The sequence below is a fragment of the Pseudophryne corroboree genome, chromosome 8 (genome assembly GCF_028390025.1).
Source record: "Pseudophryne corroboree isolate aPseCor3 chromosome 8, aPseCor3.hap2, whole genome shotgun sequence".
Classification (NCBI taxonomy): Eukaryota; Metazoa; Chordata; class Amphibia; order Anura; family Myobatrachidae; genus Pseudophryne; species Pseudophryne corroboree.
The window spans coordinates 441,079,871-441,104,276 of NC_086451.1; the positions used below are offsets into that span (position 1 = coordinate 441,079,871).

The 24,406-nt window shown below is 47.5% G+C and overlaps 1 protein-coding gene across 4 annotated transcripts in view; it reads left to right on the forward strand.

Moving 5' to 3' along the window:
* The window catches only part of LOC134949490 (regulator of G-protein signaling 3-like), a 99,950-nt gene that overhangs the window by 3,221 nt on the left and 72,323 nt on the right, over positions 1–24,406 (forward strand). For all 4 annotated transcript variants that reach the window (XM_063938090.1, XM_063938089.1, XM_063938088.1 and 1 more), the window contains exon 2: positions 21,782–22,222. In XM_063938090.1, the coding sequence (XP_063794160.1) occupies positions 21,782–22,222 (441 nt within the window). The remainder of the gene's footprint in view (positions 1–21,781; positions 22,223–24,406) is intronic.

The following is a 24,406-nucleotide window of genomic DNA, read 5'->3' on the forward strand; positions in this document are numbered from 1 at the left end:
TACTAGGACGCGGCATCGGATAAAACCACCCATCGTCGAGGGGCAGCTTATGGCGCTGCACAAGCCGCCCATCACAGAGGCCAGGGTATCTCTGGCCTCTTCCCAACCCCAAATGGCGGCGACACACCTCCATTTTCACAAACGGATCCCGTCACTCCCTGCTCCCGAAACGGCATAAGACTGTCAATCAGAGGCAGTCTGATACCGGGTCATGCGCATGCGCAAAATACAGAAAATCGGTACTTTGCGCTGATGGTTACAGGAGCAACCGCACCTGAATGACCCTCTCCTCTCCGGTGGTAAACCCTTGTTATCAACTTGCTTCTATAAGAATGGCTACACCAGAGGTTCCCAAATGCGGTCCTCAAGGCACCCCAACAGTCCAGGTTTTAGGTATAGCCATGGCTCAGCACAGATGGTTAAATCAAATTGACTAAGGTGCTAATTTAGGGGTCTATTTACTAAGCCTTGGATGGAGATAAAGTACCAGCCAATCAGGTCCTAACTGTCATGTCACAGGCTGTGTTTGAAAAATGACAGTTAGGAGCTGATTAGCTGGTACTTTATCTCCAGCGACTTTATCTCCATCCAAGGATTAGTAAATAGACCCCTAAATTAGCACCTTAGTCAATTTGATTTAACCATCTGTGCTGAGCCATGGATATACCTAAAACCTGGACTGTTGGGGAGCCTTGAGGACCGCGTTTGGGAACCTCTGGGCTACACTATGCGTGCACTGCACGTGCACTTTTGTGTAACGCCCGCTTTTCACTCACACACCTCTGAACCTGTTCTCAGTCACTACTGCCCCCACCGCCTATGTGAGGTTCTGTCTAATATCCCTTTATAATAGCCTGTTCTCAATCACTACTACCCCTCAGCCCCCAAACTTAAATTCTGTGTAATACCCATTTATAATATCCTGTCTAGGGAGGCCGATCCCGGGATTTAGGGCCAAAAAAGGCCGGGATTCAATCCCGGGATTGGAAGCTGCAATCCCGGGGATTGAGGGATCAGCATTAAGCGTCCTCAGGACGCTCAGACGCTACCCGGCTTCCGGCTCCCCAGCGCAGTGTGAAAGGTCACGCTGCGCCGTCACACACCACTGGGAGCCGCCGGGAGAAAGCAGCTGAAGTGTCCCACCCACCCGCCCCCGGTGTAACATGAGTTATGTGTGCGGGGCGGGGAGGGTAGCCACACTGGGAAACGCCAATCCCGGGAATCCTGGGATTGACCATTTTTAAATCCCAATATCCGGGATTGAAAAAATAGCCTGGGACTGGCATCCCTAATCCTGTCCTTAGGGGAACATTTACTAAGCAGTGATAAGAGTGGAGAAGTGAGCCAGTGGAGAAATTTCCCCATCAACCAATCAGCATCTCTGTATCATATGCAAATTATAGATGTTACTTCAGTGATGATTGGTTGCCATGGGCAACTTCTCCACTGGCTCACTTCTCCACTCTTATCATTGCTTAGTAAATGTACCCCTTAATCACTACTACCCCTCAGCCCACAGTCTTAAATTGTGTCTAATATCCCTTTATAATAAATAGCCTGTTCTCAATCACTACTACCCCCACCCTTCCTGTATGAAGTTATGTTTAATGCCCCTTTATTATAACTTGCCCCCCCAACCCCAAGATCTGAAATTCTTTCCAATACCCCTTTAGAACATTCTCTCTTCAGACAATTCTGTGTCCCCGAGATTGAAGATCTATCCATCATTACCCCTGTATAGTAGCCTACTCTCCATCACTGTGGTGCCTCGCAGTAGTGCACCCCTGCGGTACCTCAGCCCTCCTGAGGACCCAGATACCCCTTTCAGACAGAACATGAAATTACCGGGTGAGGCAGTTCCACCCTGTAATTTCATGAAACACGTGGGTCCTTTTTCTGTGTGAAAGGGTCAACCCGTGTTGTAATTCCCGGGACTTCGACCCAGGAATTTACCAGGGTCGGAGACACGGGAATTATGACCCTTTCACACAGACAAAATACCCGTGTTGATCTGCAAATTACCGGGTCGAGATTTTCGACCCGGTAATTTGCATGTCTCTGTGAAAGGGGGGGTCAGGCAGGTCCCGGCAAAACGACCCGGCACTGAAATGCTGGGTAATTGCCAGGACATTCAGACTTTTCTGTCTGAAAAGGGTATTGGCAAAGTAAAGCATTTTATGAAGTAATTTTTCTGACACGACTGCATCATGACATCATGATGTCATGACATAACGTGCACTGCACTTCTGGGTCATGGAGGCTCTGTGATGGAGCCCAGAGCCAGGAGATCACAGCATTAAGCAAAGCTGTCTCTTTTCTGGCCAAGGGCTACTCGTGCTCTGTGAGTGGGTGGGTGAGCTACTGTAGGTGGCTTTCACCCCTTGAAATGCAGTGGTAGGGGATAATGCACCACCCAGTCAGCTCCTAACTGTCATTTTTCAAACCCAGCCTGTAACTTGACAGTTAGAAGCTGATTGGTCACTACTTTATCTCTCTCCAATCTATGATACAGCTCCCACACAGTTAGTTAAAAAACCCAAACTGACAATATAGTTGTTTGGACTCCCCTCTGCTATATAACACACGGGTGTGGATCATTAGATCGACAGTGTCTAGGTCGATGACTATAGGTCGACAGTCAGTAGGTCGACATGTTCTAGGTCAACAGGTCAAAAAGTTGACATGAGTTTTTCATGGTTTTTTTTGGTGTCGTTTTCTGCGTACAGTGACCGGGAAGCCCAATTAGTGCACCGTGTCCCCTCGCATGGCTCGCTTCACTCGCGTGCTTTGGGCAAATGCCTCGCTCCACTACCGCTGAGCTCTGCACAGGTTACCATTCCAAACGTAGTCCACGTGGATCATTAAGTATGAAAAAGTTGAAAAAAAAAGAAAAATTTTGGAAAAACTCATGTCGACCTTTTGACCTGTCGACCTAGAAACCCTGTTGACCTAGTGACTGCCGACCTATAGTGGTCGACCTAATCATTGTCGACCTAGACACTGTCGATCTTCGGACCGGATCCCATAACACACACCCATAAAATAGGTTAGGACAACTCGGGGCTCTCGGTGTCCTAGACTGGGGCCTAGGGTAAAGATATCCTCCAACATAGCTCCAGTACTCTTTCCTAATATCCTGTTCTCGCACACGACTCTCCCTGCACGCCCATCCGCAGACCTCCAATGATCATTATTCCTTCCCAGTCCTGACATGTTACTGTGTCACTATCTTTCTCCTTCCTGCGCTGTGTTTGCTGTAAGCGATGTAATTATCACTTAGCGAGGAACATCTGTATATTCATGTAAACACTGACCGTGAGAGGCAGTCCTCCACATACAGGCACATACTGTACATACTTTCACATACGTGCATGGGAGCACAGGCTTGCATACGTGTCTCTGCCATATCTGTAAACAACCCAAGAGTGGGCTCATTCTATAAACACCCATAAATTTACTTGCATGAAAAGTTCGTTAACGTCATTATCTGTGTCAGTGTGGAGAGCGATAAAGTGGAGAGATTGTAAAGTACCAGCCAATCAGCTCTGTTTGAAGAATGACAGGAGCTGATTGGATGGTAGTTTATCTCTATGCGGGTACTACTGACCCTAGGGGCGGGATTCTAATCTTCTCTGCCCCCTCCCACCCCCATCGCGCCCGCCGGCAGTATTCATATGTTACTGCCGATGGACGCGATATCAGCATTTCAGCTCGCCACCCCCTGGGGTGGTGAGCTAAAATGCACGAAAAGTGACCCGTTTGGACGCCCAGACGGGACTTTTAGCGATCGCGCCCATGACTTTAGTCGGGTTTAGCTGCTTTTATGCGGCTAAACCCGTCTCTTGTGGGCACGATCAGCGTGAAAACGGGGGTCATTAGAATATCGCCCCGCGATCTCCCGTCACTTTAGACGGGAGATCGGGGGCGATAAAAGATTTGAATCCCGCCCTAGGTGTCTTGTTATGGGTTTGGGGCTTTCCATAAATTATATTGATAGCTGTCTTGTTACCGGCTAATGTCGACGTTGTCCACTTTCAGAATGTAAAAGTAGTATATAAATAAATCAGAAAGCACGCAGCTCGTGTCTCGTCAAAATCTTTGAAACAAATATAACATTTCACAATTGGCACCGTACCCGGGATAGCGGTGAGCGCGTTGGTCTTCTCCGTTCGGCCGTGAACGTTCGAGCTCAGAAAGTTCCAACGCGCAGGCACGTCTGTGTCATTATATAATAAACTATGATGTTGGCAAATAACAAGGTAAGGTTAATAATGCCTGAAAACTCTCTTAAAAGGAATCTTTCATTAAAAATAAATGTGCAACGTTATGCTTCCGTACTCAAGCAGAATAATTGGATCTGTGTTGTGCAGATTCATAATTCATGCCGTTTTGCCTCGCTTACAAAACAATCCATGTAGTCTCATGTGTTTAACGATCAGCTACAATCAGTGTTACAGGAGATTGGTCTCGGGCTGCAACAGTCGTCTATGTACTTTGTGTCTAGAGTCAGTTTTTGTTTTTTTTTGTAATTCATTCTATCATTTTTTGGTTTCATTTCTGGGAACTGGGGAACTATTCAGACCCACAGTCACCACGTGTATCTGTATTTGCACAAACACTTACATGTATGCTCACATGATACTTTCTTGTGGTGAACACGTAAAGGTTTCTTTGTTTCTTAAAGACGTCATCCAAACAGACACCGTCCGTGCTCAGATTATTGATAGCAGTTTGCATCACACAGCCATATGGAGAGTGAAGACCCGGGTATCCTCACCCGATGGCACGATAATAAGTCGCTGGAATAGAGATGGGTAGTCTTACACCATGAGCATACCCTCCAACTGTACCTTTTTGGCAGGTACAGTACCTTTTTTTTTTTTTTATGGTCTGTACCGATTTTTGGCTCTCCATAGATTCATTGATAGTATAGGAAAAGGTGAGGCCACACCCCCATTTACCCGTGGCCATGCCCCTTTCCCTAATTTGTACCGATTTTTATGTTTAAAATGTTGGAGGGTATGCATGAGTACGGATGGTGTCTGTTTGGATGACCTCTTTAAGAAACAAAGAAACCTTTATGTGTCTGCCACAAGACCGTTTCATGTAAGCATTTGTGTAAATCCAGATACATGTGGTGACTGTGGGTCTGAATAGACGGGGACCTAGCACGTGGGAGTGGACCACAGTTCTGGATGCACTAAAGATGCCTTTATGTACATACTAACTCCAGTGTCCATGTAAGCATACATGTAGGAGCATTCTTTACTTTCCAACACTGATTGGGCGATCCTTTTATAATTTACACCCTCCCTACAATTTTGGAACTGTGTCTTCCTCTGGACTATCACAATTTATTTAGTATATAAGCTTTAGGTATCCACAACACTGATACCCATATTTTCTCTCCCCTGAATCATCCCAGGGGGCTATTTAAGAAAATGACAAGCACAAATTGAAATCTGAGTGAGACCATTAGGACTGCTTTATATAGACCAATCACTCTCATCTATTGATTATTTATCTTAACAGTGGTGTACGGAATTTCTTAATTGTTCTTAGACTTATTTTGTACCGGGTGAGGTAACTCCCGGTGATTTTCCATTGCTGCTCCATTCCCAGCGCACGGGGGAACCTCTCTATTGTATCGCTTTTCTTCGTAAGTTCTTCCTCTTTACATTGTAAGCTCTCACGAGCAGGGCCCTCTTCTTTCATGTGTTTCTCCTTGCCTCACTTATGCCCTCATCTCTTCCCCACTGCTAAGAGCGGCACCAAACCTTGGGGTTCAGCCGGCGCTGCTTATTTGTGTATTATGTCTGTTGGTGCAGCAGTGTTTTGTAAGCCTCGTAGTTCATGTTCTGCAATGTTTTGTGCTGTCTTTTTTTTTCACGCTGTTTACGTACTGTACTTTGTAAGGCGCTGTGGACCCCTAGTGGCACCATATAAATAACGGATAACTATAATAACTAGGAGTGTTGGGGGCTATGACATAAGAAGCCATCCTGGAATGAGCATAACACAATGTGCATCCCAGCCCAGAAGCTGGATGCAGGTCTTCAGCACCAAACTACTGGATCTGAGGTTAACGGTAGGGTGAAACTCAAACCGCACCTGATATGTATCAGTGTGCAAACCACTAAAGTGCATTTGCTTAGCAGCGGAACTGCAGGCTAAACCCAGATGTGAAAACTTACTATGTATGTGAGCTGTGCCTGGCTGCCAGTCGCTTATATTATGGTTTGAATAAAGTTAAAATAAAAAAATATACAGTTTCCATATTTAGGGGTCTATTCATGAAGCAGTGGAAAGTGTGGAGAAGTTGCCCATAGTTTGCATACTATAAAATTATACAGAGCAGGTGATTGGTTGCCGTGGGCAACTTCTCCACTGGATCATTTCTCCACTCTTTTCACTGCTTCGTGAATAGACCCCTTAGGCCCCCATTTATCAAGCCTTGGAGAGTGATAAATAGCACGATGATAAAGCACCAACCAGTCGTCTCCTAATTGCCATGTCACAGGCTGTGTTTGAAAAATGACAGTTAGGAGCTGATTGGCTGGTACTCTATCACTGTGCTATTTAGCACTCTCCACGGCTTGATAAATCTGGGCCTTAGTATATTTATGTCCAAAACAAATGCACAACTATGTTAATCAGCAGGAATCTCTCTGTTCCATTTAGGGGGACATTTACTAAGCAGTGATAAGAGCGGGGGAGTGAGCCGGTGGAGAAGTTGCCCATGGCAACCAATCGGCACTGAAGTAACATCTATCATTTACATACTATAAAATGATACAGAGCTGCTGATTGGTTGATGGAGCAACTTCTCCACTGGCTCACTTCTCCGCTCTTATCACTGCTTAGTAAATGTCCCCCTTACTATCATGTAATCATTTTATTTAACACTTTTATTCGGTACTATAGTGTTCTGCTTGGATAAGCGAGTACATGTCATAGTCCATTTTCTGTACGTTATGGAGTCTTATGAGGAATCACGTGATGTCATACTGAAATTAGATCTTGGTAATTTTAAAGCAGCTTTGTCATCCCTACATGAGTATCTGTAAAACACGGGGTGAGGGACTATGGGGTCTGAGTACCAAACCTTGGAGAGAGATAGAGTACCGGCCAATCAGCACCTACCTGTCATTTTTCAAACACAGCCTGTGACTTGACAATTAGGGGTAGATTGGGTGGTGCTTTATCTCTCTCCAAGGTATAGTACATAGACACCTATGACCCTAAATATACTGGTAGGTTAACTTCATTCTGCCAAAAATTAGGGGGGGTGTACTAAGTCTTGGACAGAGATAAAGCAGGGAGAGATAAAGTACCAACCAGTCAGATCCTAACTGCCATGTTACAGGCTGTGTTTGAAAAATGACAGCTATGAGCTGATTGGCCGGTCCTTAATCGCTCCCCAAGGCTTGTTATATCTCCCCCCTAATGCTGCTGTGTGTTAGAGAACTGGGGCCTCATACAGAGATGGACACAAATCCGATTCAGTACACAGTAGTTGTGTGATAATATGCAAATGTTGCAGCTGCCGGAAATCTGTAGAGGAGCCTGAGATGCACTGCTTTGTATGAGGACGCAGACATCGGGCGCACGTCAGTCCATCATCTGCCTTCACAGTAACCCTGTGGTCGCACAGCTTGGCTGCAGGAAGCAAGATACCGGAGCCATTTTCATTGCCTACGGGATCGCAGTTGCAAGTTGGGACATGTCAATGAAACGGTCATGACACGCCTGCGACTGAGTCGCAACTCTGCGCTTACTTCCCACAAATGCTCCCTGACTGTCTGTCACGTCTGTGAATAAATCTGTGACCACCGTCGCAAGACCAACGCAGCACATGCGCAGTGATTAAAAAATCACTCCACCGTAGACAACATCGCCATTGTGTTATCTCCGAATCAGGCCCCAAGACCAGGCGCTCCCAACCACAGTCCTCAAAACAAGCTAACAGTACAGGTTTCACGGATAGCCAAGGCTTGAGCACAGGATATTTAATTAGTGCCTCAGTTATTTTGATTTTAACCAATTCTGCTCTAGCTCAGATATCACTAAAACCTGGACTGTCAGTGAGAGCCGAAGTTGGAAAACTCTGCCCTGCACTGTAAGCTCCAATTGGCCAGGGACTGCTATGGATGACAGATATTCTCTGTACAGACCTGCGTAAACAACGACGACAATAATAATAATGATAGACATGCAAGTGTGTGATTATATACTCAGATGGCATACAATTACAGCAACCCAGCCAGTCAGACCCACGTCTAATCATCTTTTTCCTGGCAGTGTGACATGTGGCTTTGTACGCCGCAGCCTGTAGTACACTGCACGGTCTGTATGCTTTCCATACCTAGCACGCTGCATTGTCTGTACGCTTTCCATACCTAGCACACTGCACGGTCTGTACGCTTTCCATACCTAACATACTGCACAGTCTGTACGCTATCCATACCTAGTACACTGCACGGTCTATATGCTTCCATACCTAGCACACTGCACGGTCTGTATGCTTCCATACCTAGCACACTGCACGGTCTGTATGCTTCCATACCTAGCACACTGCTCGGTCTGTACACTGCACAGTCTGTACACTGCACAGTCTGTACGCTTTCCATACCTAGCACGCTGCACGGTCTGTACGCTTTCCATACCTAGCACGCTGCACGGTCTGTACGCTTTCCATACCTAGCACACTGCACAGTCTGTACGCTTTCCATACCTAGCACACTGCACAGTCTGTACACTTTCCATACCTAGCGCACTGCACGGTCTGTATGCTTCCATACCTAGTACACTGCACAGTCTGTACAATGCAGTCTAGTACACTGCACGGTCTGTACGCTTTCCATACCTAGCACGCTGCACGGTCTGTACGCTTTCCATACCTAGCACACTGCACAGTCTGTACGCTTTCCATACCTAGCACACTGCACGGTCTGTACACCGCAGTCTAGTACACTGCACGGTCTGTACGCTTTCCATACCTAGCACACTGCTCGGTCTGTACGCTTTCCATACCTAGCACACTGCTCGGTCTGTACGCTTTCCATACCTAGCACACTGCTCGGTCTGTACGCTTTCCATACCTAGCACACTGCTCGGTCTGTACACTGCACAGTTTGTACACCGCAGTCTAGTACACTGCCCGGTCTGCACGCTTTCCAGTGGGTACCACTCAGCCAGGCCAGGGCCAGTTGCACTCCAGACAGGGAGAGAGAGAAGACTGCGGCTGTTCAGCTACAGCAACTCCCCCCAGCCCAGCATACGCACAGGGTGGCTGCTGACTCTATGTAGCTGTAGTCTTCTCTCTCTCTCCTGCAGGATGTCCTGCTATACAATGGCCAGTGGTATTATTGCGGATGGGGGTTCTCACTGATTCCCCTCCCCCTGGATCCGCCCCTTTTCCAGTATGCGGCACATCAAAGCATAGTAGTTTTTTTTACATTTTTGCTACTAGGCCGGACCCCGGCCCTGCTCTCGAAGTTGTACCGTTGAGCACCATCAGAATTATAAACCACTGTGTAGGATAATTACTGACCCGTCCAAGTAGAGTCGGGTCGCATTGCATGATTAAAGAAATCCTGAAAACATGAACTGTTGGCAGTATGTGTGGATTTGATGTGAGAACCACTGTTCTCCAGTGTCAGCCATTGCAGGCTGTGGATTGGGCCGGCAGCAGTGTTCTTCAGCTGGATTGCTGGCAGGAAGCCAGCCTTCCACAACCACCAGTTTATAGAAAATCTCTTTAATCCTGGTAATCTTATAAATGGCTCATATATATATATATATATATATATATATATATATATATAAACCAACACATATGTTAGGCCCAATGGCCCTTTCAGCAATACATATAAGCTGCCTGCGGGGTGGCTTACACTGTACAAATATATGAAATAAATATTTGGATTCTCTTTTCTAAGTGCTAACTAACCCCAAACGTGTTAGACGGGTGTATTACCAAATACACACGAGGCCTCATTCTGAGTTACACCCACTGCTGATTTGTTTTTTGTTTTTAAAATCTGCACATGCATCCTGATAGCGCGCTCACACAGTCACCGTTGCTATTACTGCATGGCCCTAGAAAAATGTTTAGAATGTAGCAGGTAGTAACAGGGGGTGGCTTAGCCCATGCACGGACACTGTCCAATCGGCATTTTAGCGTCTACGGACACTAACAGTGGGCGTGTGAGTCCTTGCACACTCCTTTGTAGCGAATTTGCATACGGACGTCTGCCAGTAGGCGCAGCATGGTCCGACCGAGAATAAGCCCCCGAGTGTATCTCCTGCTGTGTGGCACATTGAAGCGTTTGCAGGGTCTATTCATGAAGCAGTGAAAAGTGTGGAGAAGTGAGCCAATGGAGAAGTTTCCCATGGCAACCAATCAGCACTGAAGTAACATTTATAATTTGCATACTATACAATTGAACGGAGCAGCTGATTGGTTGCCATGGGCAACTTCTCCACAGGCTCACACTTTCACTTTTTTCACTGCTTCAGGAATAAACCCTAAGGTCTCTACAGCTGGCAGAGCGCAGTATACATTATGTGGCCAAAACACCACATTTTCCTTTCAGAACTACGTGTCAGCAAGCAAGTTTCGGACTGCCACGTCCTGGCCTCACTGAGGCGTGAGGTGCTGTTTTCTCACTAATATTAGATCGCCCATGGCAACCAATCGGCATTGACGTAACATTTATCATTTGCATGCTATAAAAGTATACACAGCAGCTGATTGGTTGCCATGAGCAACTTCTCCACTGGCTCACTTCACTACTTTTATCACTGCTTAGTACATGTCCCCTGTTACATGTATCATGTTGCTTCGCTATAACCTCTCAGATAACGTATACATATTCTATATACTGTATATTGTTGTGTGTGTATGTGCTATGCGTCCTGCATGTGTTGTTGCTGTGGGGATTGGTCCTCATCTGCCGGAATGGAAAGTAAAGGTTCTTTCAGGTCTTTGCTCTCATTCCAGTAGCCAGGTAAATGCATTCGTTCTTTATAGGCCTGAACACGTGATTGCAGTAGTAACAGACTCTGTGGTGTTTTGCATGGCTGGTCCGTGGTGAATACCAGCTTTCTGGCCCTGTAAACCTCTAATTACCAGCACTGAGACCTCAGTGGGCTGGGATTCCTCTTGGCGAACAAAGTGATGTGTTCATAGGATTTTGTGAACTGTGTAAGGTCCTTCTGAAGACGTTTTTAGAATTATAGGTGGAGGAAAAGCAGAAGTATTGCGGCAGCTGATGATCTTAGCGCTGGGTGGGTAGTTCTCTCCACATTCAGAGATAATATACAGTGTAAGCAGCGCCCTCTTACCACTTTTCTAAATCCCAGCCTTACTGTTTTGCTCTCCATGGAATATGAGCTGCACGGATGGTGTTATGGTTAGCATTGCTGCCTCACAGCACTGAGGTCTTGGGGTCAATTCATACCATGGCTCTAGCTGTGTGGAGTTTGTCTGTTCTCCCAGTGCGTGTGTGGGTTTCCTTCCACAATCCAAAAATATACCGCTAGGTTTATTGACTCCTGACAAAACAAAGAACCCTAGTGAATATGTACATGTGGTAGGGAATATAGATTGTAAGCTCCACAGGCCAGGGACTGATGAGAATGTGAGCAGAATATGGAGTAAATTTACTACGGTGGGAGTTTTTTTAGAACTGGTGAAGTTGCCCATAGCAACAAATCAGAGTCTACTTAACATTTATGTACCTGATTTTAGAAGATAATAGAATATGATTGGTTGCTAAGGGCAACATCACCAGTTCTAAAAAAAAACCTCCCACCTTAGTAAATTTACCCCTATGTGTGCACTATATAAGTAACTGGTAATAGATAAATAATATGCTGGCGCTATATAATTGTTAGTAAATAACACTATACAGCAGTAGATACTGTGACGTCACTGATCTGTGTATCTGCCTCCATTATGTGACAGAAGTTCCGGGTGACTGGCGTCTAAATACATATCATTTATAGACTGTGCTTTGCCAAATTATACTTCTGTGCTATGTTCTTTCTTCCCATTACCATTTATTATGGCAGCTACAGGGTACGCCTACAAATCTGGGGGTATATTTACTAAAGGCCGATTTTTGTATGTTTTTGTTTGATTTTAGAGCGATGTTAAATCGATTTTCTCTAACGTCCTAAGTGGATGCTGGGACTCCGTAAGGACCATGGGGAATAGCGGCTCCGCAGGAGACTGGGCACAACTAAGAAAGCTTTAGGACTAACTGGTGTGCACTGGCTCCTCCCACTATGACCCTCCTCCTCCAGACCTCAGTTAGAATATTGTGCCCGGCTGAGCTGGATGAGAAAGTATATTTTAGGTTTTTTATTTTACAGTGAGATCTGCTGGCAACAGACTCACTGCAGCGAGGGACTAAGGGGAGAAGAAACGAACCTACCTAACTGGTGGTAGCTTGGGCTTCTTAGGCTACTGGACACCATTAGCTCCAGAGGGATCGACCGCATGGAACCGGCCATTGATGTTCGGTCCCGGAGCCGCGCCGCCGGTCCCCTTACAGAGCCAGAAGCAAGAAGAGTCCGGAAAATCGGCGGCAGAAGACATCAGTCTTCACCAAGGTAGCGCACAGCACTGCAGCTGTGCGCCATTGCTCCTCATACACACTTCACACTCCGGTCACTGAGGGTGCAGGGCGCTGGGGGGGGCGCGCCGCGCCCTGAGCAGCAATAAAAACACCTTGGCTGGCAAATATACCACAATATATAGCCCCAGAGGCTATATATGTGATAAATACCCCTGCCAGAATTCATTAAAAAGCGGGAGAAAAGTCGTCCGAAAAAGGGGCGGAGCTATCTCCCTCAGCACACTGGCGCCATTTCTCCCTCACAGCTCCGCTGGAAGGAAGCTCCCTGGCTCTCCCCTGCAGTCTACACTACAGAAAGGGTAAAAAAGAGAGGGGGGCACTAAATTTAGGCGCAATATACATATAGCAGCTATAAGGGGATATAATTTAGTTAATCCCTGTATTATATAGCGCTCTGGTGTGTGCTGGCATACTCTCTCTCTGTCTCCCCAAAGGGCTTTGTGGGGTCCTGTCTCCTGTCAGAGCATTCCCTGTGTGTGTGCGGTGTGTCGGTACGGCTGTGTCGACATGTTTGATGAGGAGACTTATGTGGAGGCGGAGCAAATGCCTGTAAATGTGTTGTCACCCCCTGCGGGGCAGACACCTGAGTGGATGGACTTGTGGAAGGAATTACGTGAAAGTGTCGACTCCTTACATAAAAAATTTGATGACATGCCAAATGCGGGACAGCCGGCTTCTCAGCTCGTGCCTGCCCAGACGTCTCAAAGGCCATCAGGGGCTCTAAATCGCCCGCTACCTCAGATGGCAGACACAGATGTCGACACGGATACTGATACCAGTGTCGACGACCAGTAGGGCCACTCGTTACATGATTGAGGCAATGAAAAATGTTTTACACATTTCTGATGTGACCCCAGGTACCACAAAAAAGGGTATTATGTTTGGAGAGAAAAAACTCCCAGTAGTTTTTCCCCCTTCTGAAGAATTAAATGAAGTGTGTGAAGTAGCGTGGGCTTCCCCAGATAAAAAAATTGGTAATTTCTAAAAAGTTACTAATGGCGTACCCTTTCCCGCCAGAGGATAGGTCACGTTGGGAAACACCCCCTAAGGTGGATAAAGCGCTTACACGCTTATCAAAAAAGGTGGCACTACCGTCTCCGGATACGGCCGCCCTGAAGTAGCCTGCTGATAGAAAGCAGGAGGCTCTCCTGAAGGCTATATATACACACACTGGTATTATACTGAGACCAGCTATTGCTTCAGCATGGATGTGCAGTGCTGCTGCTGCATGGTCAGATTCCCTGTCAGAAAACATTGACACCCTAGACAGGGACACTATATTGCTGAACGTAGAGCATATTAAAGACGCTGTCTTATACATGGGAGATGCACAGAGGGATATTTGCCGGCTGGCATCTAAAATAAGTGCACTGTCCATTTCTGCCAGGAGAGGGTTATGGACTCGGCAGTGGACAGGTGATGCAGATTCTAAAAGGCACATGGAAGTTTTGCCTTATAAGGGTGAGGAGTTGTTCGGGGATGGTCTTTCAGACCTAGTGTCCACAGCAACGGCTGGGAAGTCAGCATTTTTACCACATGTCCCCTCACAACCAAAGAAAGTACCGTATTATCAGGTACAGTCCTTTCGTCCCCAAAAGAGCAGGCGGGGTAGAGGCGCATCCTTTCTGCCCAGAGGTAGGGGAAAAAAGCTGCAGCATACAGCCAGTTCCCAGGAACAAAAGTCCTCCCCCGCTTCTTCTTCTAAGTCCGCCGCATGACGCTGGGGCTCAACAGGCGGAGCCAGGTACGGTGGGGGCCCGTCTCAAAAACTTCAGCAATCAGTGGGCTCGCTCACATGTAGATCCCTGGATCCTTCAAGTGGTATCTCAGGGGTACAGGCTGGAATTCGAGACATTTCCCCCCCGCCGTTTCCTCAAATCTGCCTTGTTAACAACTCCCTCAGGCAGGGAGGCTGTGATAGAGGCAATTCACAAGCTGTATTCCCAGCAGGTGATAGTCAAGGTGCCCCTACTTCAACAAGGACGGGGTTACTATTCCACAATGTTTGTGGTACCGAAACCGGATGGTTCGGTGAGACCCATTTTAAATTTAAAATCCTTGAACACATATATAAAAAAATTCAAGTTCAAGATGGAATCGCTCAGGGCGGTTATTGCAAGCCTGGAAGAGGGGGATTACATGGTATCACTGGACATCAAGGATGCTTACCTGCATGTCCCCATTTACCATCCTCACCAGGAGTACCTCAGATTTGTAGTACAGGATTGTCATTACCAATTCCAGACGTTGCCGTTTGGCCTGTCCACGGCACCGAGGGTATTTACCAAGGTAATGGCCGAAATGATGATACTCCTTCGAAAAAAGGGAGTTTTAATTATCCCATACTTGGACGATCTCCTGATTAAAGGCGAGGTCCAGAGAGCAGTTGTTGGTCGGGGTAGCACTATCTCGGGAAGTGCTACAACAGCACGGCTGGATTCTAAACATTCCAAAGTCACAGCTGGTTCCTGCGACACGTCTACTGTTCCTGGGGATGATTCTGGACACAGTCCAGAAAAAAGTGTTTCTCCCAGAGGAAAAAGCCAAGGAGCTGTCATCTCTAGTCAGAGGCCTCCTGAAACCAAAACAGGTGTCGGTGCGTCACTGCACGCGAGTCCTGGGAAAGATGGTAGCTTCCTACGAAGCAATTCCATTCGGCAGGTTCCATGCCAGAACTTTTCAGTGGGACCTGTTGGACCAATGGTCCGGATCGCATCTTCAAATGCATCGGCTGATAACCCTGTCTCCACGGACCAGGGTGTCTCTGCTGTGGTGGCTGCAGAATGCTCATCTCAGAGAGGGCCGCAGATTCGGCATACAGGACTGGGTCCTGGTGACCATGGATGCCAGCCTTCGAGGCTGGGGGGCAGTCACACAGGGAAGAAACTTCCAAGGACTATGGTCAAGTCAGGAGACTTCCCTACACATAAATGTTCTGGAACTAAGGGCCATTTACAGTGCCCTAAGTCAGGCAAAACCCCTGCTTCAAAACCAGCCGGTACTGATCCAGTCAGACAACATCACGGCGGTCGCCCATGTAAACCGACAGGGCGGCACGAGAAGCAGGACGGCGATGGCAGAAGCCACAAGGATTCTCCGATGGGCGGAAAATCACGTGTTAGCACTGTCAGCAGTGTTCATTCCGGGAGTGGACAACTGGGAAGCAGACTTCCTCAGCAGGCACGACCTCCACCCGGGAGAGTGGGGACTTCATCCAGAAGTCTTCCAAATGATTGTAAACCGTTGGGAAAGGCCACAGGTGGACATGATGGCGTCCCGCCTAAACAAAAAGCTAGAAAAATATTGCGCCAGGTCAAGAGACCCGCAGGCGATAGCTGTGGACGCTCTAGTGACACCGTGGGTGTACCGGTCGGTTTATGTGTTCCCTCCTCTTCCTCTCATACCAAAGGTACTGAGGATAATAAGGAGAAGAGGAGTAAGAACTATACTCATTGTTCCGGATTGGCCAAGAAGAGCTTGGTACCCGGAACTTCAAGAAATGATGTCAGAGGACCCATGGCCTCTGCCGCTCAGACAGGCCTGCTGCAGCAGGGGCCCTGTCTGTTCCAAGACTTACCGCGGCTGCGTTTGACGGCATGGCGGTTGAACACCGGATCCTGAAGGAAAAGGGCATTCCGGAGGAAGTCATTCCTACGCTGATTAAAGCTAGGAAAGAAGTAACCGCAAACCATTATCACCGCATATGGCGAAAATATGTTGCGTGGTGTGAGGCCAGGAAGGCCCCAACGGAAGAATTTCAGCTGGGTCGTTTCCTGCACTTTCTACAGTCAGGGGTGACTATGGGCCTAAAATTGGGTTCCATTAAGGTCCAGATTTCGGCTCTTTCGATTTTCTTCCAGAAAGAACTGGCTTCACTACCTGAAGTTCAACCTTTTGTTAAGGGAGTGCTGCATATTCAGCCCCCTTTTGTGCCTCCAGTGGCACCTTGGGATCTCAACGTGGGGTTGGATTTCCTAAAGTCACATTGGTTTGAGCCACTTAAGACCGTGGATTTGAAGTATCTCACGTGGAAAGTGGTCATGTTGTTGGCCTTGGCTTCGGCCAGGCGTGTATCAGAATTGGCGGCTTTGTCATGTAAAAGCCCTTATCTGATTTTCCATATGGATAGGGCAGAATTGAGGACTCGTCCCCAGTTTCTCCCTAAGGTGGTATCAGCTTTTCACTTGAACCAACCTATTGTTGTGCCTGCGGCTACTAGGGACTTGGAGGACTCCAAGTTACTGGACGTAGTCAGGGCCTTGAAAATTTATATTTCCAGGACGGCTGGAGTCAGGAAGACTGACTCGCTATTTATCCTGTATGCATCCAACAAACTGGGTGCTCCTGCTTCGAAGCAGACTATTGCTCGCTGGATTTGTAGCACAATTCAGCTTGCGCATTCTGCGGCTGACCTGCCGCAGCCTAAATCTGTAAAAGCCCATTCCACGAGGAAGGTGGGCTCTTCTTGGGCGGCTGCCCGAGGGGTCTCGGCTTTACAACTTTGCCGAGCTGCTACTTGGTCAGGGGCAAACACGTTTGCAAAATTCTACAAATTTGATACCCTGGCTGAGGAGGACCTTGAGTTCTCTCATTCGGTGCTGCAGAGTCATCCGCACTCTCCCGCCCGTTTGGGAGCTTTGGTATAATCCCCATGGTCCTTACGGAGTCCCAGCATCCACTTAGGACGTTAGAGAAAATAAGATTTTACTCACCGGTAAATCTATTTCTCATAGTCCGTAGTGGATGCTGGGCGCCCGTCCCAAGTGTGGACTGTCTGCAATGCTTGTATATAGTTATTGTTACCTAAAGGGTTATTGTTGAGCCATCTGTTGAGAGGCTGTGTTATGTTCATACTGTTAACTGGGTATAATATCACGAGTTATACGGTGTGATTGGTGTGGCTGGTATGAGTCTTACCCGGGATTCAAAATCCTTCCTTATTGTGTCAGCTCTTCCGGGCACAGTATCCTAACTGAGGTCTGGAGGAGGGTCATAGTGGGAGGAGCCAGTGCACACCAGTTAGTCCTAAAGCTTTCTTAGTTGTGCCCAGTCTCCTGCGGAGCCGCTATTCCCCATGGCCCTTACGGAGTCCCAGCATCCACTACGGACTACGAAAAATAGATTTACCGGTGAGTAAAATCTTATTTTAATCGATGTTGGGCTTCTAGGGTTAAAACACACATTTTACTAACTTTTAAAAATGAATATTAAAAAAAAAAACATCTGCTAGTAAATGTGTGTTTTAACCCTGGAAGCCCAGCATTGATTAAAATCGATATAACATCAATTTAAAATCTAACAAAAACATACAAAATCGACCTTTAGTAAATATACCCCCTGGTTTCCCAGACCTTGCTCAGTAGCAGTCTGATCCTGACCTGCTAACTTTTAAGGCCCATATAGACGGGAGAGATGTGTTCTGAGCGAACCGCTCAGCACACATCTCTCCCGCCGCTCAGCACAGCGCAATGTGTGATGAGCGATGCGGGGGAGGATGGGGGTGAAATGAGCGACGTGCTAGATTGATCCTGCATGCAGAATCAATCTAGCACCGGCGATAGCGATGTGCGAGGCTGCACATCGCTATCGCTGAGGGGGCTACACACGAGTGATCTGTGCTTGAAATCTAAGCAATCTAGTCACATTGCTTAGATTTTAAGCATGGATCTCTCCGTGAGTACCCCCCTAAACTGTTCCCTATAAGATAAGCAATCCAGCAATGCTATTGTTACTAACTAATCTTGTTGGGGGAAATCTGCCTTGCAGGGTTACACTGAACAGCAGATTACCAATATAGCCCTTCAGGTCTGTGTCGCTGAGATAAGGAAAATCTCTGTGTTCTCTATAGATTTCTATCACTGTGGCCGTATGGAACTCGGATACTGGCGTAGTCCCATCAAGCCACCAGCTCAGACCCTGTTTGTGCAGCAGTTTATATTGTTCTTATCAAATGGTTCTGTGCCGCATATCCTGGGAACCAAAGACAAATTAAAGTACCTAATATGTTTAACCCCGATTAGCCTTCGGCGGTAGGGGCTTCCCCACCCACGTAACCACAGCTGTGCATTATGCCCAAATGGTGACCATTTGTTTCAGAGGGTGCACTCCACCTGTAGGTAACTAATTTCATAGAGCTGTGCAACCTTAGTAAATACATGTGTGTGCGTGCTTTCCTTCCTATTCATAGTCATTACTCTGGGGATATAAGACAATGCTGCTCCTAGGATACAGCTGTGTGTGTCATGTTTTAGGGCAATTTAAAACCAAACATTCGGCTTTATGAGGGGAATAAAAGGCTGACGAGAAAGATAAGGCAGTGACTTTAGCAAAGATTGTAGTATGGAAGCCATAAGGCAATGTGTTTAGTAAGAGTCGTCAGCGGGTGTGTACAAGTCAACTCGTCTGAAGGTAAACATGACATTTATATCCGTGTATTACATGCAGTGTACATCCTCGTACCTCCCATTAGCTGGGCTCTTCCTTTATACACCTGTGACACCTGTCCTACACCCACTGCTGTTCCGGGACATCCACCTGCACTTGTGTAACCTGTCACCTCCTCTGCGTGAACATACAGTATTTACTCGTCCAAAGAGACGACGGCAGTCACCCACGTAGTATGGTGGCAGCAGTTTCATGGGCACTGACAGTTCCCTGGCACGGGAGACACTGCAGGGTGCCAGCGATTGCACAGTTTCCTAGGCTGCAATCTAATAAATGTCCATCCAGCCCCAATTAGAGACGTGAAGGATACACTTTTAAGAAATCTCAGCAGTTCCCAGAGAATCGGAACAGGATCATAGGGGGCGATTCAGTTACCCGCGAGGTTCTGCAGTAGCTCCGCACATTGCAGCTGGTTGTAAGCTTGGAGCAGAGCTAGTAACTGTGCACCTGGATAAACCATGTTACACGGCAGGTGGGGTGGATGTAAAATGTGCAGAGAGATTTAGATGTGAGAGGGGTGTGTTCTAGCTCACATCTAAATTGCAGTGTAAACTTAAAGCTGCCCGGTATTTGTGGGCTACATGCAAAAGCAGCCAGTATTTACCCTGCATGCAATAATAAATAATGTATTTGCACCCCTTGCAGCATGGTTTGTTCCAGGCTCTAAGTCAGGGGTGGGGAACGTCCAGCCCGCGGGCCGGATAAGGCCCGCACAGCCTCTTCATCCGGCCCAAAGGCCAGGGCTGCAGCTGCTGCTATGTGAGGGGAGGAGAGTGCAGCGCAGCGCCTCTCCTGACCCTCAATGTGCTCAGTGATGTCCAGTCTCCGGCAGCTGCGGGGCGAATCTCATTGGTTTGTTAGCCAATCGGAGCTCGCCGACCGGCAGCCCCGGCTCCTGATTGGCTGTGGTCCACGAGCTCTGATTGGCTAACGAACCGGCAACTCATTTAAGATACCCGCCGCCAGAGACCGGACTTCATGGAGCATTGAGGGGTAGGAGAGGCCCCTCATATAGCAGAGGTTAAGGGGGGGGGGGTGTCATTGTGGGGCAATGTGTATCTGGCAATGTGGGGCATTAGTGTATCTGGCAATGTGGGACATTAGTGTATCTGGCAATGTGGGGCATTAGTGTATCTGGCAATGTGGGGCATTAGTGTATCTGGCACTGTGGGGCATTAGTGTATCTGGCACTGTGGGGCATTAGTGTATCTAGCACTGTGGTGGCAAGTGTATCTGGCACTGCACTACTGGGGGCATCTGTGTATCTGGCACTGCACTACTGGGCGCATATGTGTATCACGCCCCATTTTAATTGGCCACGCCCTGTGTGACATGTTGCCACACCCATTTTTGGCGCGCGCACACAGTACCGCTAAGGGTCATATCTACTGGGGCATAACTACTGGGGGCAGGCTAATTTTTAAGTTGATAATTTTTGGATGGCCCCCAAAGGATTTTCTAAATATCCAAATGGCCCTTGGTAGAAAAAAGGTTCCCCACCCCTGCTGTAAGTTATGGCCCCCATACTTAAAAGATATATTTGGGCAATGTCCCGATCCTCAAACAGTTGGGGAATTGGAAATATTAAACATGTTTAAAGATCCTGATTCTTTAATCTAGACCTAAAACTGTTGGGATCGGCAGATCAGATCACCGATCATCGCTGGCTGCTAATCGACTGATCCGGACGGTGGGTCGGCAACGCCGGCAGGTCAGGGAATCTTTGCTGCCAACTCGGCACAAAGTGGCAATTTTGGTAAAGAAAACATCACTAGTTTATGCTCTCAGCAAAAAATTAAGGACGATTATTATATAAACATAGAACCAGATTAACAACAAGTCAACCGGGGGCAGTGGGGGAGGGGGCACACACTATGAGTAGGGGTCACATGTCGCTTAAATACTAATGTGGGGGACTGTGGTATATATGAACTGGCGCTTCTGTGTGGCATAATGAGAACTGGGGGCACTAGAGTGTGTTTCTTAAATTTGCTGTGCTGGGAGTAATTACACATTATTCTTTGTAATAACGGCATATCATATTGCCAGTATCATTGGTAGCTGTGGAGGCCACACAAACCTTAATCCGGCCCTGCATAAACAGCATGTGAATTGCCATCATTGTTTGCAGGATACTGTGGGCGGGATGTATCAAAGTTTGGCAAGAAATAAAGTGGAGAGAGATAACATACAAACCAATCAGCTCCTACATGCCATGTTAAAGGCTGTATTTGATTAGTTGGTACTTGGGGGGCTCATTTATTAACAAGTGATAAAACTCATTATGACAAAACTCATTGTGCATCATAGATGGTGCCAGCCAATCAACTCCCAACTATCATTTTTAAAATGCATAACAGTTAGGCGCTGAACACATGACAGTTAGGAGCTGATTGGCTGGGGTGCCATTTATCATGCACAACAAGTTTATCACTCGTTGATAAATGAGCCCCTAAATCCATCTCCACTCTATCTCTCTCCAAGATTTGATAAATCTCTCCCACAGTGGGAGAGGTATACATTTTAGTTGCCGTTGTGTCACCCTGCAGTGGGAGGAACAAATTCTTAGCTGTGGCTGTATGTATCATAGAGTTGCCAGGCCTGGGGAGGGGCAGCTGTGTAGCTTCTCCTGTACGTACTGTCCCCTGTGGAATAAAGGATGTAATGCCACCATTTTCTCTCTTCTCCAGATGCTCCATGTATTTAACCCGCTACGCAAGTCCGGCAGTGACACCTGCCTCTCTCCTGACAATCCTCTACACTGGAAGCGCGTGGCTATCAGAAGACCCCCTGGTCCCAATCTTCCCGACTCCTCCTCCCACCCTGCCCCCTCTTTACCCGTGCCGGAGGTGAGGGTGGAACGCTCATTCAGTGCTGGCAACTTGGTGTGTGACAGTGATGAGGAAGGTGGGACGGATGGCAGAACTCTGGGGGTTCCAGGATCCATGTGGAGAACACGCAGCGAGTCCCATTTGGACTCGGGAGGCAGGGAGGAGGCGCTGGGAGAAAAGGAAAAGTCAAGCAGCGGATGGAGCTTGCCGTCACCGAAGACGCTAAGAAAAAAGAGGAGAGCAGCGAAAGTCTTGGCGGCGAAACAGAATCTCTTGTCCTTTTTTGCGGGATCCTTTAAGGTAATTGTAGTGGGTGACTCCCACCTCTGTTATAAACTCTCCGGGGCCTGTTCAGAGTTGCACGCAGGTGCGTATTGTGGAAACTGCCATGTTTAGATTGCACATGCTCCATTCTTGGGCATAGACATCTATGGGCAATACCCAGATCTAACTTGGCCCATTTGAACGCCACTGGAGGCCGATTTGGCATAACTTGGTGGCATCATGATGTCCGACATAGGGGAGCCCTGGAGTCTGACCTTCCTCCTGGAGGGTGATATTAGCGAATGTCGTTAGACTCTATTAGCAGAGCTTTATTAAGACCCAATAGGGCCCTAGAAAATATTCTGCTTTGGGCCCGCTGACCTCCCTGCATTTACTCTAAAAAAGAACCCCAACAACAAACGAGTTTAAGTAATCTAGACCCTGGGCAGGATTCCAGGTTGCCTAGTGAATATCTGTCTATGTCTATTACATGTATCCCACATGGGCCCTGTTTAGAGGTGGGCGCAATGCCAGGGTTTGCGCAGTTGAACAGATGTTTGCACTGCGCATGCTTTAAAGAGTCGCCCTGCTCACACGTGACCATGTATTGGCGATTACGGACGCAGTGAGGAGTTATCCGCAGCGGGAGCGACAGGTAGTGAGCATTTGTGTGAGGTAACGCGGGTGGGGCTGGTTTGTCAACATAGTCATGTTGCGGCCGTTTCGGGGGCGTGTCTTATCCTGCGACTGCTAATTTGTATGTAGTTGTAAAGGTTAGAGCGGCTTACGTGCGACGGACATTCTGAGTAAGGATCAGTGGTGCGGCTGGTGTGCAACCAATGGTGGCTCAGAGACGCTGTCAGTGGGGGTCTCTACAAATTCGCAGTCACAGCGGGATTTACGCCCCCACATTATCTGGAGATCAGATTAGGCAGCTTTATGCCGACAGTGTTTGAGATAGTGTCGCCTCCTGCAAATCACTAGTCATGACATTAAGGGGGGTATTTATCAAAGCTTTACCAGAGATAAAGGTGGAGATGTACTAAGCAGTGAAAAGAGTGGAGAAGTAAGTCAATGGAGAAGTTGTCCATGGCAACCAATCAGCTGCTCTGTATAATGTTATAGTATGCAAATTATAAATGTTACTTCAATGCTGATTGGTTGCCATGGGCAACTTCTCCACTGGCTCACTTCTCCACACTTTTCACTGCTTAGTACATGTCTCCCAAAGTACCAGCCAATCAGCTCCTAACTGCCATGTCACAGGCTGTGTTTGAAAAATTACAGAAGCTGATTGGTTGGTAGTTTATCTCTCTCCAAGTTTTGATAAATCTTCCCCAATGGGGGAGATGTACTAATCCTTGAAAAGTGATACATTTCCCAGTGATAAAGGGGTCTATTCATGAAGCAGTGAAAAGTGTGGAGAAGTGAGCCAGTGGAGAAGTTGCCCATGGCAACCAATCGGCATTGAATTAACAGTTATAATTTGCGTACTGTACAGTTGTACGGAGCAGCTGACTGGTTGCCATGGGCAACTTCTCCACAGGCTCCCTTCTCCACACTTTTCACTGCTTCATGAATAGACCCCAAAGTATCAGCCAATCAGCTCCCAACAGCCATGTTACTGGCTGGGTTTGAAAAATGACAGGAGCTGGTTGGCTGGTGCTTTATCAATGTGGTATTTATCACTTTTTTCAAGGCATGGTACGCGTTGGGTACGCTGGACCGGTGCTGGGGATCCCGGGGGTCAGTGTCGGTGGCAGCAGAATGGTGGCGTGGGGGAGGAGCGCTCACCACAGGTTCTGTTCCCACTCTATGGACACCCACGAGTGGGAATAGTCCCTGGTAGTCAGCATGCAAACTGTCGGGATTTAGTGCGGCCGGGATGCAGGGGTCGGTAATGGGACCACCGGTCACGTATTTACATCCCCTTAGTACATCTCCCCCTAAGAGTGTTAGAAATCTTAATGATGTTTTTGGCAGACAGTGAGTATTGCAGCTCTATATATAGAGAGAGACACGTTATATCGGTGTGTGCGTATCTGTATGACACTGACAGAACTGCTGCTGCGGCTGTATTTATAGATAAGAACACAGCCACAGAAATAACAGAATCAGTTCTGTGCCCGTGTCCTGGATGGGTGTGGTGTTTGCGGCACATTATCCAGTTAGACCACAATCCAGAGATTGTTTTTCAGTACAGGATGAGGGAGGGGGGGA